This window comes from Typopeltis vanoorti, chromosome 15 (genome assembly GCF_054136105.1).
Source record: "Typopeltis vanoorti isolate ZY-2024b chromosome 15, IOZ_Tvanoo_1.0, whole genome shotgun sequence".
Lineage (NCBI taxonomy): Eukaryota > Metazoa > Arthropoda > Arachnida > Uropygi > Thelyphonidae > Typopeltis > Typopeltis vanoorti.
Window position 1 is genome coordinate 46,536,979 of NC_143563.1, and position 15,487 is coordinate 46,552,465.

The following is a 15,487-nucleotide window of genomic DNA, read 5'->3' on the forward strand; positions in this document are numbered from 1 at the left end:
TTGTGCTTGTAACGATGGTAGTTTTATTTCTTTCAATAATAAACAATCGCCGGAAATGGGTGGGGTTAGACATGCAAAATCACGTGACTGGCTTCAACAAGGGAGCAGAGAGCAGTCGAGTTTCGATGTCTAGAGTAATTGCACTCACGCAGGCTCCCGTGCCTTCAGGGAAAGCATCAAGACCAGTCACATGTGCATTCCAGCATCACCTGAGGTCAGAAGGTCAATCTGGGCCTGATGTATAAAGGGGAAAGAGTGTTGCTAACCCTTTCAGGTTGAGAAGTTTGTGGGATCGGAAATTTCTGTGGAGCAGTGCTGGTCCCAAGTACATAGGACTATGGTGAGTTCTTAGATTTAATGTTAACAAACAAACGGAGAGAGAGAGAGAGAGAGAGAGAGAGAGAGATGCTTGTGAAAAGGACAAGTATTTTGGATGAGAATTTCAAATATGATAATCAACAGTTATTTTTGACTAAATTTTTTTGGCATTCATACAGTTTTCTCTTGTTGATAGTATGATTAATATAGTTGAGTAATTCACAGTTGTTAAATATATAGTAATTCAATTTTAATCTTCACCACCATTTCTAATTCTAGTAGAAATATTTCAAATTTTAATATTCATACTGATACAACTGTTTTTAACATTACGCAGAATAGTCCATAAACATTGATAATAAATGCAAAATAGTATTTAAATATGTACCAAATATGTAACTTCGATTAGAAATATGAATTTGTATCATAATGAAGGATATTATGTAACCATTTTTCTGATAGCCAGATGTAGAAACTTACGTTTCGAAATTTACCAGAGAATTTATGATCAGATAACCTTTGGCAACTGAGTTGCCTTGGATTGCACTACTTGAAAGAAATGGACTCTGCCCATGAGCCCATATTTGCCTTGATTAGTGCTTTTAGTTTCGCTTGCTAGTTGTTTCGACCTGTTGGTTCTCATCATTTTAAATGTTAATACTTTAGGTATGTAACTACCAAGAATTCACTTACGAAATAACATAACCTTCTGACATGAGATTGCTACAATATTAAACTGGCAGTTCTTGCCCTCTTAAGGTTTCTACCTGATCTCTGATGAGACCCAACTGTTCGAAACAACTAGCAAGCGAGTGAAATCTAAAAGCACTAATAAGATGCGAATATATAGACTCAGAACAATATCCTTGTCTTTTAAATAGTGCAATCCAAGGCAATTCCGATGCCATAGGTTATATTATCATAAACTGATAAATTTCGAAACTTTTAAGCTTCTACACCTGGCTTTAATAAAAATGAATGCATACTATCCTTCATTGAACTTGCCAAATTGAAGCCTCTTCGATGCATATTTTAATACTTTTTGAATATGTATTTTCTTCGTCAGTTTATTTCAATTCACTTTTCTCGCAAAAATACTTTTAATATATACTTTTTTGTATAATACTATGATTACAAAGCATTAAAGAAAAACGAGCTTTACCTGTCTAGAGTAAACTTTTATAAACATCCATGTCTTATTCAAGATTAATACCTATCCTTGTGGTAAACAAAACAACAGTATCTTTAATTAATTGAACTATGGATAGAATATTTGTTATTTACATGAAACAATTACAAAACGCAAAACTGTAAACGTATATTTGGAAAAGTTTATGCAATTCAAATCTTTACATTTTAAAACATTTCTGCTGGTATTAATTTTGCAATATTAATAGTAATAATAATTAGTGAACAATCAAAAACTTGATGCTTTACATTATTTTAAGTGTTAACATAGATTTTTTTCACCTGAAAAAAAGATTGAAACACTGCTCTAGAAATAACAACGTTTTCAAGTCAATTCAGGCACTCTATAAGCAAGGTCATAGTGGATGGCGATGAAATTTATGTCGTACTAATGTGCAATCGAATTCGGTAATTTTGTAAACGATTCAAATTTATTCTTATATCATGATACATATTTTATGCAAGTAAATAACCTTTTCTCCCCAACCCAATCATCTTTTACGAATAAATCGGATGCCATTTATAAATATTGCCACCTGAAATATTAATAATAATAAATTATAATAATAAAACACACACACACACACACACACACACACACACACCAATACCCACGGTCTTCATGGATTTTAGGTAGTCTTCCCCCCCCCCCCCACACACACATAAAATGTTTTCTGGAGGTTGAAAAGACGTTGCTAACAAACAACAGCATGTGTCACGCAGTGGCATACGTAGACTTTCCGTAAGAAGAGGGGTGATTGACGTTTTTAATCTTTGTTGTCTTTCAGTATGTTACGTGTCAGTAACAAAAATTCACAATAGGTGGATTTTTATTTGGTGTACTAGTCTTTCTTGAAAGAGAGAGAGAGAGAGAGAGAGAGAGAGTTGGACTTGGTTGTTTTGAATTACAGCAGAATCAACTAACATTATGAAGTCAGTTTTGTCTGTTTCACGGAAAGAAACAAAAAAATCTTCCGCGTCCTTATAAGGCTGGCTCACTCAACTGCGTACACTCACAGTTTTCAATATAAAAAATAAACCTTTTATTGCATTAAAAAAAACAAACAAACATAAAACTGATGTGCATATTAGGTATGGTGATTATAATATATATATATACAGTATGATTTTATATTACTGGTCTTTGGTGAATGGGTAGCGTCACTGCTCTTCGACCTTAGAAGCTATGGGTTTGAATCAGTTGTGGTATGGATGTTGGTGAATGCGTTAGGTAGTACATGCATGTCACTGCCCAGTCTAAGATCACCATTTTGCCTTATGGTACATATACCTGAAGAAAAACTGCTGAATTTGGTCTTAAAGGCAAATTAGTCCAGTCACAGGAATATATTATAGCACTAACGTACTGTACCACAGTAGATGGGATTGTCATAAAAATATAGCTAATATTTCACTAGTTTTTTTTGTAATGAAAATTAATTAATTATTTATTTATTTATATTTTGCTTATGTTATTTATTTATATTTAGCTTATTTTATTTATTTAGCTATTTATTTTGTTTTATTGTTTTTTTCTTTTCTTGGCCTACATGATTTCCAATTCCTAATCTTGAAATAAAATTTCTAATATAAGTTTACGCCAATACACATACTGTTGTAAAATTCACGGTAACAATAAACAAAATTGGATATGTGTACACTGAAATATAAAGTGCTTTTTAATACTATTCTTTGGAGATATACTGATTAAAAGTAATTAATGAAGTTATATTTTAATTATGAATTTAATAATGGGCTATATATTAAATTTCATCAAAATTCAACCAGCAGTTTGCATATCGATACTAAGTTGCACAAGAATAGCTTTTAAACACAAACTTTTGAAATGTGTGACATACTGTAATATAGCATATATAACATACTAAACATACTGTATTATTATTATTATTATTATTAAGAATCTTAATACCTTTTTGAACTTCTTCAAAGTAAGAGATAGAATAATTAATAAGTTATTAATAAATTTATTTTGCTATATTAATAAAATATATTATAATATAATATAATTATCGGTGAGTCCTAGACTCCTGGAGATGCTTATATAACAATAGTAACATCTGTAAGTCAAAAGTTTCTTCGTGTTTACTTAATATTCAGCAGTAGCAGCAGATTACTTCGCAATTAATTGTTATTGCCCCCTTAACTTTAAAATGGCAGTTATTGTTAATCTTTTTTAGACTTTTCATGTCTTTTTATTAAATAAGCATTGCGTCTTAGGAAATATTAATACATATATATTTAGTCTCATATCTTCTTTTACATCAGCCATTTTCTGTCCTCTGCTGACTAAAGCCTACTCCCAAATTCTCATACATATGATATATTTAAATATAAATGTGTAAATATAATCTGAAGTTTCTGTAGCTAAGTCAGTATAGACAAAGCCCTTTTTTCGGAAAAACCTAGGTTCGATTCCCATCTATAATGTTAGGAACCTTTATCAGGTATTTTCGACTAAAGGTGAGTTAACCGGTCTCATACGGTAGTAGAGGGTTTTTCATCCCTCAAAAACAGGCAAACCGGTTCCGTTTCATCCCTCAAAAACGACAAGGAAAGCAAAGGGAAGCCACCTTGCTTTATAATATGTATATATATATATATACACACACACACACACACACACACACAGTCGCTCTTCACGCCAATCAGGCTGAACCTGATTAGCCGAGAGGACAATGCTTTCACTAACGGGCATAATATATGCCTGTTTTTTTTTTAAATTTTTTTAAATTTATTTATTTAAATGTTGGGCCCATATACGAGAGGTTGGCTGGTCAACCCAAAGTACTTTAGTACCGTATATGGGTAGTGGGTTGGGAAAGGAGGAACTTGTTAACATTCGATTTGAAAGCCTGTATATTGTATTCTTTGGGAAATACCTCAGGGGGGAAGACTGTTCCACAGTACAGCAGTAGCAGGGATGAAGGAGGAGGAAAAGAAACTTGTTCTGTAGGTTTCAAGGTGTACTGTGAAAGGATGTTGGGAGGTGGCTGTACGTGTTCCAATGGGTTTAGTACAGAGTGGGGGGATTATTGATGCTATTTCAGATGAGCATTTTCCATAAAAATATTTGTAGAATATACAAATTGCAGAGACTAAACGTCTATGTGAAAGTGGGGGGAGTGAGTCGGTAAGAGATGGATCATTTATCAGTCTAATTGCTCTCCTCTGTATTGAGTCAAGCATTTTGAGGGAACTTTTAGGAGCCCCACTCCAAATGTGAGAACAGTATTCGACAGCTGAGCGGATTTGCGATTTGCATAAGGTTAACAGCTGTTTTTAAGTGAAGTAACGTCTTGAGCGAAAGAGAAAGCCTAGTTTTTTGGAAGCTGAGGATGCAATGGTTGTGATGCCAGGAGAGACCTGATGTCATGGTAATTCCGAGAAGAGAAATTTCGTCTTGTCTGGGAATTTGAGTGTTAGCAAAAATAATACTGGGTAAAATGGTTCCTTTTTGTGGGAAATAAGACAGAACTGGGTTGTACTAGCGTTGAAGTTGACGAGGTTATCTGAGCCCCATCGGAGGATGTTTTGGAGGTCTGCGTTAAGGGAAGTTGTGGTTGATATTCTGTGGATTGAAGTGAGTTGTGTAGGGTAAGGTTTATCAAATGAAAGGGAGGAGTGCAATGTGCAGTCATCTGCAAAACTGTGTATTGGGTTGGAGGTCAACTGAAGTAGGTCATTGATGTATAGAAGGAAGGAAGTTAGTGAAAGCCTGTTAGTGAAAACTCTCATTAACAGGCATAATATATTACAGCCAATATATTATGCCTGTTAATTAAACTCATTCTTGGGTGGTTTTTCTTTCTGCCGCAGTAAAAATTTGAATTTCTGAGAAGAAAAATAAAAACATCACTTCAGTACATGTGAGAGAGAAATTCGCCTTCAGCTGAAAAACCCTTATAAAGGTTCCTTACCTTCCAGATCTGATTTAAACACAAACCTATCCAGTAAGACCTTACGTGCCATTCTACTGGTTGTACTATATACGGAATCAATATGAAAGTTATTGTGCAATGTGTATATTAAAATGACTATGAATATCTAAATCGGAATCTCTGAATTTTTGCACTCAAGTTTTAAGCTGATGGGTCGCAGCTGAAAGCATTCTCTCCTAAAGTAACAGTTATTAAAATGAAGTACTTTCATACTAAAAGTGGACAAGTTCAATAACAAGTAATAGGAGGCAATAGATTTCAGAGAAAGAAAAGTATCCCTAATTTCACTGCCACTTCCACAATTGTACAAAATGATGTGCTAAACAAACTATTCACTACTGAAGCACATGTATGACGATAAGTATGGATACTCTTGATTGTGTCATTTTTCAAGCTACTCCCACAGTTCTCATATTCCATTAATACGAGATCGCAAGCAGCAGTATATTTGAGTATCTGCTATTTGAGTATCTGCTTCGTCATTCAGATATTCGTAAATATCTAACAGATATTTGAGTATCTGCTTCGTCAGATACTAAAATATCTGACGAAGAAACATTGAATAAGAAAATATATACACGCGTACATTATTTGCGTTCATTATTTATAGGCATACGTTCAGAGTGAAAGCGTTCTAAAAATTTCAACACAAATTCAGCAAACGTCAAGTTACTAGCATCACAAGATTAAAAACACCCACAGCGATGGTGAAAACGTAGACATGGAAACACATAATATATGGTATGATTTTATTTAATTTTTTGTAACTCATTTTATTATGTCAATCACACCAACAAGTTGCTGTAAACCTATGGTACATTAGCACCGCGGAACGATCAAGGGAAAGTAAACCACATGGAACCCAACTGCAAATACCACATATGTTTCTTTTCAAGACACTTCAGACCTTCAATTGGCAAAGGGATGATGTCATAACAGCCGGTTTATTAGGATATTGCTAATATTATACATCCTCTACGTTTATTAGATTTACTTTATTTAATACAAGATTGATATTTCTATATAAAAACATTATCGATTATACTTAATTTTAAGAGAATAAAACAGATTTGTTCCTATAAATTGAAAAATATACAGATTTGTGGTGCAAATAAAATCGCAAAAATTAAATCATGAGGTAAGAACACAACTTATTTCTGAAGATCAGTACATGCATGTGTTTCTATCTATCATCGTCCATTGATAAAGGTAGCAGAAATTTCTAAATTGTGCTACTTAAAATTAAATCTTGCTGATTTTTTTTATCTTTTCAGTGATATTTATGTTCAAGTTTCAGTGTTCTGAAGACCGTCAAAATTATTATTATTCTCATTATTAAGCGAGATTTCTAGAGAGTCAGGGACTCATCGATGGAGGCCATACTATTCTCAACAGCTGTAATGCTTGTTCTAGAATTCATTCACCCTACTTGGCAATCCAATGGCAAATCCATTCCAATCATGCCTTACTCTATGAGAGAAAAAAACTAGCCCTAACCCCCTTCTTCACAGCATTCATTTTCAGTTTCCAAGGATACCCTTGCATCCTATCTCCACCCTCCATAAAATGAAAAATTCCATCTACTGAAATCCTGTATGACCGTTACAGAAGTTTGTAAGTCTCAATCACACCACCACTATTTCTCCTGTTTGCTAGTGTCTGCAGTCTACAAATCCTCGATCTGTCGTCATAATCAGTGTTCCACAATCCTGATATCATTTTCAACACTCTCCTTTGCACTCTCTCCATTATATCAGAATCACAATGGAAACCAGGAGACCAGACCTGCGCACAATAGTCCAAGTGAGGTCTTATCAAGGCCTTGTAGAGGCAAAATGACATCCTTTCCTTATCTTTATGTGTGAACGTTCGTTTCAGCATTGCAATTAACTTTTGAGTTGTATTTGCAACTCAAAAGTTTGCAACTACAGGGCACCTGAATTTCAACTTCCTATCTATTAACACTCCAAGATCCCTAGCCTGATCAGTTTCTTCTAGCATAAACCCACCAATATAATACCGCATCGAATATCTAATCATCACATAAAAGTGCGTGACTTTACATTTATTAACATTTGAACTGACTGATAGCTATTTTCACATGCCCACAATTTCAGCCTTTTAAAATCATTCTGCAAGTACCGCACATCAACAGCTCCTGATTACCTTGCTATCTTTGTATCATCAGCAAATAGTTGTATGTCGCATGTCAAATCCTTTCCAATGTCATTAATGTACATTAATGACATTGGAAAATTGAATAATTGTGAATAATTGATTGAATAACAGTGGACCAAGGATTGATCCTTGTGGTACACCACTGGTTATCTTAAATCTTTCAGATTCACATCCCCCATATACCATTTTTTTATATCTGCCAGTCACTCATCTTTTTATCCATGCCAATAATTTATAATCCAATTCCAGTCTACAATTTATGCAACGGCCTTTCGTGCTTATGCTGTCAAAAGCCTTAGCAAAATCCAAAAGTATCATGGTGTATCCATTCCCTTGTCTAACTCAATGATATCATTATTAAAGAATGTGAACAAGTTTTATTTCTTTTTATTTTAATTAGAAAAATATGTTTACAAACGTTGATCAATCAGGTTACGTTTAAACAGATTCCCCATTTTTTCATTTTCCTTTCCTAACCTAAAAAAAAAAAAGCTTGAAATACTCTCAAATATCTACACAACTGGTCCATGCTTTTTGAGTAGCATCTTACTGAGGGCTCATTATTCTTTGACGGAAATAATAATTAATTTCAGTATTTCACATGCTTACCAAAGCCGATACGCAGGGCTGTATCGTTTAGCTCAAGTGAGCTAAACCATACATTCTTTGTCAAAATGGCATTATCTCACTTTTGGAGGCACATTTTAAGTGCTATCATTTATGTATTTTGTAAGGTGTAAGAATTTGCGCTTCAGTTTTTCTCTTCGGGTATCGGTAAGTTTCATTTTGAGTATGATGTCACATGTGTTTAAATGATATGGCATTTCTAATTTTTTCTCTTTAACATTCTTTATCGCTATTAACATTATAATACAATTTAGGAAATGATGTATTTCGCGTCTTTAACTTGCATGCTCTAAAAGCTGCATGCATGCCTGAGACTTTTTCTTTAATCTTGGCCATGCGATGAGACCTTGAGCGAAACAGCTACCTGAGAAAATGGCAGTTTTCTTTTAGAAAACCGCATTTTTTTTCTATTGCGAAACAACACGCCGAACCTGAGAATACGTACAACAGAACAGAACTGACATGCATAATACTGATCTTTGAAAATCTCCAGTTTTATTTTTTCCAATTCTTTTGTTATTGCAATTTTCTTTCTCTTTGGTATTATGAAACACGAAATAAGTATCAAATGTGTTCTTGAATATGTGACAGCATTCATTATCGTAACACAACCAAACTCACAGCCGTTTTCGGTATATCTGTAGAAATAAAATTGTTTTCCTAATTTTGCAATTATATAGTCTAATATTTGTTACTTCAACGGCAAATTTAAATAGTTATCTTGAATATTCATAGAAATCTTGAAATTTCATATTTATATAAATATGAAATTTTAGTAAGATATAAATGTTTTATGATATGGAGTAAATAAATAAATATCCCGTAACCGTTTTTATTAGTAAAACTATTTGAAATGATAATTATAATTCTTCTCTTACTGCATGCAATTTAATTAAATTTGGTATAAATACCAAATATATTTTGTTTTCAACGTGATCGTCTTGATTATTTAAGGCTAACGACTTGAAACAAGAGTAATTTAGCATGTAGGCTGTAAATGCTTTTTTCTTTTTCCCGTATTGTTGCGGCCTCAAATATAAATGTATTAATAAGGTATTTAATGACCCTTTGACTACGTGATGCTTTTCTTACATCTGTCACTTGTCTGGGATAGAGACCTAGGTTCAAATCTCATCCACGACGATAACGAACTTTATCAAGCAGAATAAACTAGCTGATCCCAGAAGCAGTTTCTCTCTCGCAAATCAAGTATACTGTTAGCGACATTCGATAGAACCAGCCAGCGAGTAGTGGAATGTAAAATACTGGAGAAACAATGAAGAAAATTGTAGGCAACTTACAAGAGCGAAAGCGTGACTTGATAAAGATGATAAGTTATTAATAAATAGCACTCAGCTAAGGAGAACTTGCACATCGCAATAATAATAAGGAATATAAGGCCATTTTATGATACGGAGAAAATAACTTAAAGATATATTGACTACTAAAGACTTAGGTTACACATTAATATCGAATCCTAAGCAAATACTTTAGCAAAAAGTAGCAAAATGGCACACTATAGATGTAAATAAGAGCGCAGTTCGGAAAGAAGCAGTATTTACAGTTCACATAGAAAGATCTAGTTCAGATCCAGTTTCTAGGATACGTGGATTCTTTGATAAGGGTCTTCAACTGAAGTTAAGAGAACTAGTTAGTAAGTTAATTAGTTTTATGCAACGATGATAAGATTTTTCTTCCCGCAAAATAATAAAAGATAAAGATAAAAAGATAGTGAACACAAGAATTAACAAGCAGTGTAAAGAACGTATGCCATAAGCGTAGTTGCGAAGCGTCGCAACATTTGCAGTTTAGTTAGAGAGAAAGAGAGAGAGAGCTACGTCTGAATCCCATCAAGGACGCCAAGAACTCTTAAAAAGCCTTTTTAACTGAAGGGGAGTTAGCTGATCTCACATAGAGTTGGAAAGTCCCTCCCCCCCACACACACACCGAGAAACTCAGGTTTTCCAAGTCGAAACAGGATAACCGGTACGTTAATATACTCAGTTAAAAAAAAAAAAAACAATAAAAGCATGATATACAGTCTCATAGCCTTACCCACTTCTGACGTAAAAACAAATGCAACCTTCAATCTCACAAACTAATGGCCTTTGTCGTCTGTACCGTCATTTCAACCAGTCCCAATTCCAGGTAAATTAAGGTACATTAAATCGGATTTTTCTTGTTTAAGGTAAAACAAAACTGTACGATCATGACACCTTGGAAAGTTTCTGTAGCTGATCCACTATCGATGATGCCCTTGGATTGAAATGACCTGGATTCGAAAAAAAAATTAATTATACACATGAGAAGACAATGATACTTGACTAGTCATGGGCGTACGGTTTCTGTACGTGCAGGTGATGATGATGCTTGCCTACACCGGCGAATGAATGAATTAAAATTTTACAATACATATATATTTTTTGTATTTTTATGAACAGTATGGCATGACTCATTATCTAAGGAAACAGCTGTTATACATAGTCATAAAGCATTGCTGTTTAGATTCCAGAAGCAGTGCTTATTAATATATCTAATTAATTTAAGTACTGTTCCCGACTCAGTAGATCTTTGGCAGATTTTTCAGCCAAAGATAGACAGGTTTTTGGCAGGTGTGTCAAGCGGGTTTTTTCTCCGGGAAACTCAAGAAAATCGACCGCAGAATCCACAGTATTTCAGATAATACTATATTGTATATTATATTATTATTTTACTTTAATAAAGTGAATTAAATGATTAAATGAAATATTGGGATACAGTAACTATGGTATTTAAACTGTTTAGATCTCTTATATGTTTTCAATTGAAAGCTTTTAAATTAAGGTTTTCAGTCCTCAGTAAAAATACCATTGTAACTGTCTGTCGAAGTAAACAACGAAAATATCTCATATACAGAGAAACATGAAGCAGGATGTGAATAATTAAATAATAATAAAAAAAGAAAAAGAATATGCTGAAAAAAACTATCAATAAGATAATTGATTTTTATTCACTTTCTCGTTTTCATGATTAATTTTTATTTCTTAGTTTAACAATTGACTCATCTTTTGTAAGAAAATGTATTTTCTTTTCAAACCATATAAGTTCAACGAGAGTCTTTAAAATTAACAACTGAAACAGATGTTGAACGATCGAAGGCAATAATAAAAGGTGTACTTTTTAATAGTATATTCATATAGTGACGTCATTCACTATCATAAACAATAACATAAATTCAGAGTCGTTTTCGGCATAGCATGAATCCAATCAAGTTTGTTCGATATCCAACTCGAACAAACTTGATTGGATTCATGTTTGTTCAATGTTAAATGTGACATCGATTTAGTAGGCTATATCACGAAAACAGCATTTAAAACCAATTTAAATCTACGGCAAATTTAAAACTTAGATCTACGGAAAATTTTAGAAAAAAATCTCAAATACCAAATTCCATTATAATCTATTCATCTGTTATTATAAGCAAATAGATAGACAAAATTTAATCTCATATGTGTTTATGTATTATGCAAACGCAATTGTTAATGCATTACGTTAACGGTTTATATTAAGATATCCAGCGGGAGGCAGGAGATATTTAAGGAGACAGGAGACATTTGTTAAGAGCATTCGTTTTCTAGTCTAGATAATACTAAACATGTTACAAAAGGTGGAACTATAAGTTTGACATTTTCTACAATACGCAGCTCATTATTTTCGACATATATTCTCATAGTTTCAAAGCTCGATGAAAGAAAGCAATACAGCTGTTGTTAAATTTCCTGCTATATCTATCATGACACCAGCGCTGCAGATACAAGGGCTCCTCAATGTTGCAAAGCGCCATATCAATAAATGTCCAATAAATACGAGTGTAATAGCCTACTCTCACAAAAGGTGAACTCCTTCAAAGAGAGCGTTACGCAATTTATGATGATTGCTCATCCCTACAAAATGTAGCAGAATTAAGTGTTACATAGACTGTAATTCAAATGCAACTTTAAAAATTCAAACAAATAATTTGTAAAAAAAAAAAAACTAACGTTTCTGATTGTAATCACATTCTGAATGCAAGCTGCAAGGAAGTTATGAAGCAACGTCTCAACTTACTCCACAGTTAGAGAGAAAATTTATCTCATGGCATGGAAATGTTATAGTAGCATTTGGTATGAAATATCGCTGTATGAAAACCAACTAATCACTATAGTGAGATTAGGACTTTCTTTTTCAAATTAAAATATAAGGAACGGTTTTTTTGTGTGTGTTTTTGTTTTTAGTTTACAAAGTTTATATATATATATATATATAATAAACTGTCTTCCTGTACAAGAATGCAATTACAAAATGCACTTAGTCTCCCATCTAAGTTTGTTAACGACGATGCTTTTTGGTTGGAAGGATTTGCATTTGAATCCAGTCAAGGGTACGAAGTACCTACAGTATTTATAATGATTTTGAACTAATTCATCAAGGGATGAATTAGTTTATCTCATACGGAGGTATGAGACCGACTAATATAGCCCGTTTTTCCTCCCAGTAACTAGATTTTCATCCCACAAAACAAGTAAACTGGCTAGAAGAATACAATCAATTAACAGATATAATACACTGGTCTCAAAGCCTTAAATGTTTTCTATTAATTCAAAACAAGTTAACAAAGCATTAGAATAAATATATATTAATCGTACAGACACTCTTATTCGCTCGATGAGCTTTGGTTTAATTAAGTTTTTTTAATTAGTAAATTCAATAACATTTGAGTGCTCACCCTATGAGAAGTAATGCGATTCACGTTGCTGGATATTATGCGGTATGCAATTTGCACTGTCCATTGTGAGAATACTATCCTCCTGCTTATTGGAGGACTGAAGTACTTGAGAAGTACAATTTTTAATCTCTAGATCAGGATTCCTGAATTAACTAATCCTTAGCCAATCCATACCAACTATAGGATTCACAGCCTATTTAGTGAGCCTACCATCCTTCTGCTTACTAGATAGCTGGAAAAAAAGGACCATTTTGATTCTTCAGAGCAGGATCCCTGGATTGCCTAATCTTTAGCCCATGCGCACTGCTAACTCTACGATAGATTTACAACCTTTTATGGATGGAGATGTCATAAAAAATGCACAGCTAAAATTTATTTCAGGAGATTGGAGCAGCTACGATTTGAGCTATGAATACACCAAAAACAATTGTTACTTAAATCTGACGACCATAAAAGCATATGCTTCTAAGGAAATTTTTACTTCTGTTTTGTCGTTTACTTAGCAAAAGTATATTAATCTATATTTAATCTTAATCTGTACTTTTAGATTTTTCTGCAAGTAAGAATTTCTTTTAATTTTTGTACAGAAGATATGATTTAATTAATATAAATTAATTAAATTAAGATTATATTAAGCTGAACATTCCTTGGTCCCAAATTTAAACAATCGAATTTCTTCTTTTTTTTTTTAAAATAATTATCAAGTTTGATATGTGGACAAATCTTAACAATATTTTCTATATTTTTTTCTTTTTCTAGAAAGTCGCACTGATCGCTGTGCTTGCCCTTGTGGCTTGTCTCTCTAGAGTCCATGCTGAAGGTTATGATAAGGTACATGATGACAATCATCCAGCTAAATCCGTAGATCCCCTCCTGCTGGACAAAGACTCTGAACAGTCAGGGCATCACAGCACAGATGGACACCAGCCTGGGGAAGAAGGTCATCCACAAGAAGGGAGTAGTCAACAACAACAACAACAAGGGGCTCAGGAACAAGATGGCCAACAAGAAGTAGGTCAACAACAAGAACAACAACAAAGTGGCGATCAACAGCAGCAAGGCGGCGGCGATCAACAGCAAAGCGGAGGTGATCAGCTGCAACAAAGCGGAGGCGATCAACAGCAAGGCGGAGGTGATCAACAGCAGCAAGGCGGAGGTGATCTACAGGAAAAAGGTGGCAGCGATCAACAGCAGCAGCAGCAACAAGAAGGTACTGATCAGCAGCAAGAAGTCGGTGGGCAACAACAGCAAGAAGCAGGCGGTCAGCAATATGGAGATCGAGTTGTTCCACTAGAACCAGGACACAGTGCAGACGATGGTCACGATCATGGTGCTCCACAACAAGAAGAAGTGCATGAAACCAGTCATAAACAGGAGGAAAAACCAGCAGAATACAAAAGTGATGGCAGTGAACAAGGAGATACCCAACCAGAAAAACCAAGTGAAACATCTGAAGAAACAGCAACACTGAAACCACAGGAAAGCCCACAGCAAGAAGAATCAAAAGGTGATTCCTCAGATGAACAGCAGGGAGGAGAAGGAGTCCCAACAATCATATCTGGACGCGTGGAGAGAGCTCTTCGTCGTCGCCGACTTATCTAGATGCCACCGATCCAACTGCGAAACATATGTCAGTAACAGGTATTGGTGCAAGTGACGCCTGCATCATCTATATAATGGTTATCTCCACGAGATAGAATCACGGGTTTTGGTACAGTTGCGGGCGACTGAGCGAAGATTTTCTTCCCCCCCCCCTCCTTTTCTATCTCCTTTTGTTTTGTTTGGCTCTTAAATATGAGTTTTCATGCACAGCAGTTCTCAAATGGAAAGAATTAAGCGACAAAACACATGTTCAAAGAATCAAGAAGAAAAGCAATCCAAACAAAAGGGGGGTTTGAGCAAATTCGTTAACTGACGTGTAATTTATATTTCTCTGTTGGTGTATGCAGCTTATCTAAAACCACACTTATCGATGTGGTATCTTGTACTATTTGCAATAAACCATCTTTTTTTCTAAAATGTCTGCTTTTTTATTATATTACAAAGTATAAGTAAAAGTATTGGATCTATTTCATGATATATAAAAATACAAACACAAAGAGTAAACGCAATTTAATTACTAAAATAATTTCTGTCATAGATTCTCAAGAAACTGAAATTCATATACCCGTACTTATAGATTGTTGCATAGTTTCTTTACAAATGTATAAATCCATAAAATAACAAACTTTATGCTTTTACTAACAAAAATTAACGCACTGCTAATCTAAAGCCCTAATATCAACAAAACGAAAACAACTTGAAGTCTAAACAACAACTTTCCAGTTCCTCTTATACTGATAGGAAGACCGAATCCTAAAGCTTCTTAAAACTCTAGAAAATTTCCGAACAGCCGAATAGAAAAATTCATCTCTGTATATTATTCTGTAAAAATGATGCATTAACCGGGAATCATCAATTAAAGAAACTGAGT

General features: G+C 34.1%; 1 protein-coding gene across 1 annotated transcript; it reads left to right on the forward strand.

The window, feature by feature from the left end:
* The first annotated feature begins 300 nt into the window (after positions 1 to 300).
* On the forward strand, positions 301 to 15,019 carry LOC150098734 (uncharacterized). Its single transcript, XM_090405669.1, has 2 exons — positions 301 to 340; positions 13,774 to 15,019. The coding sequence occupies exons 1-2, from the start codon at positions 338 to 340 to the stop codon at positions 14,614 to 14,616; spliced, it is 846 nt and encodes a 281-aa protein (XP_090261795.1). The 5' UTR covers positions 301 to 337; the 3' UTR covers positions 14,617 to 15,019.
* Positions 15,020 to 15,487: the final 468 nt, after the last annotated feature.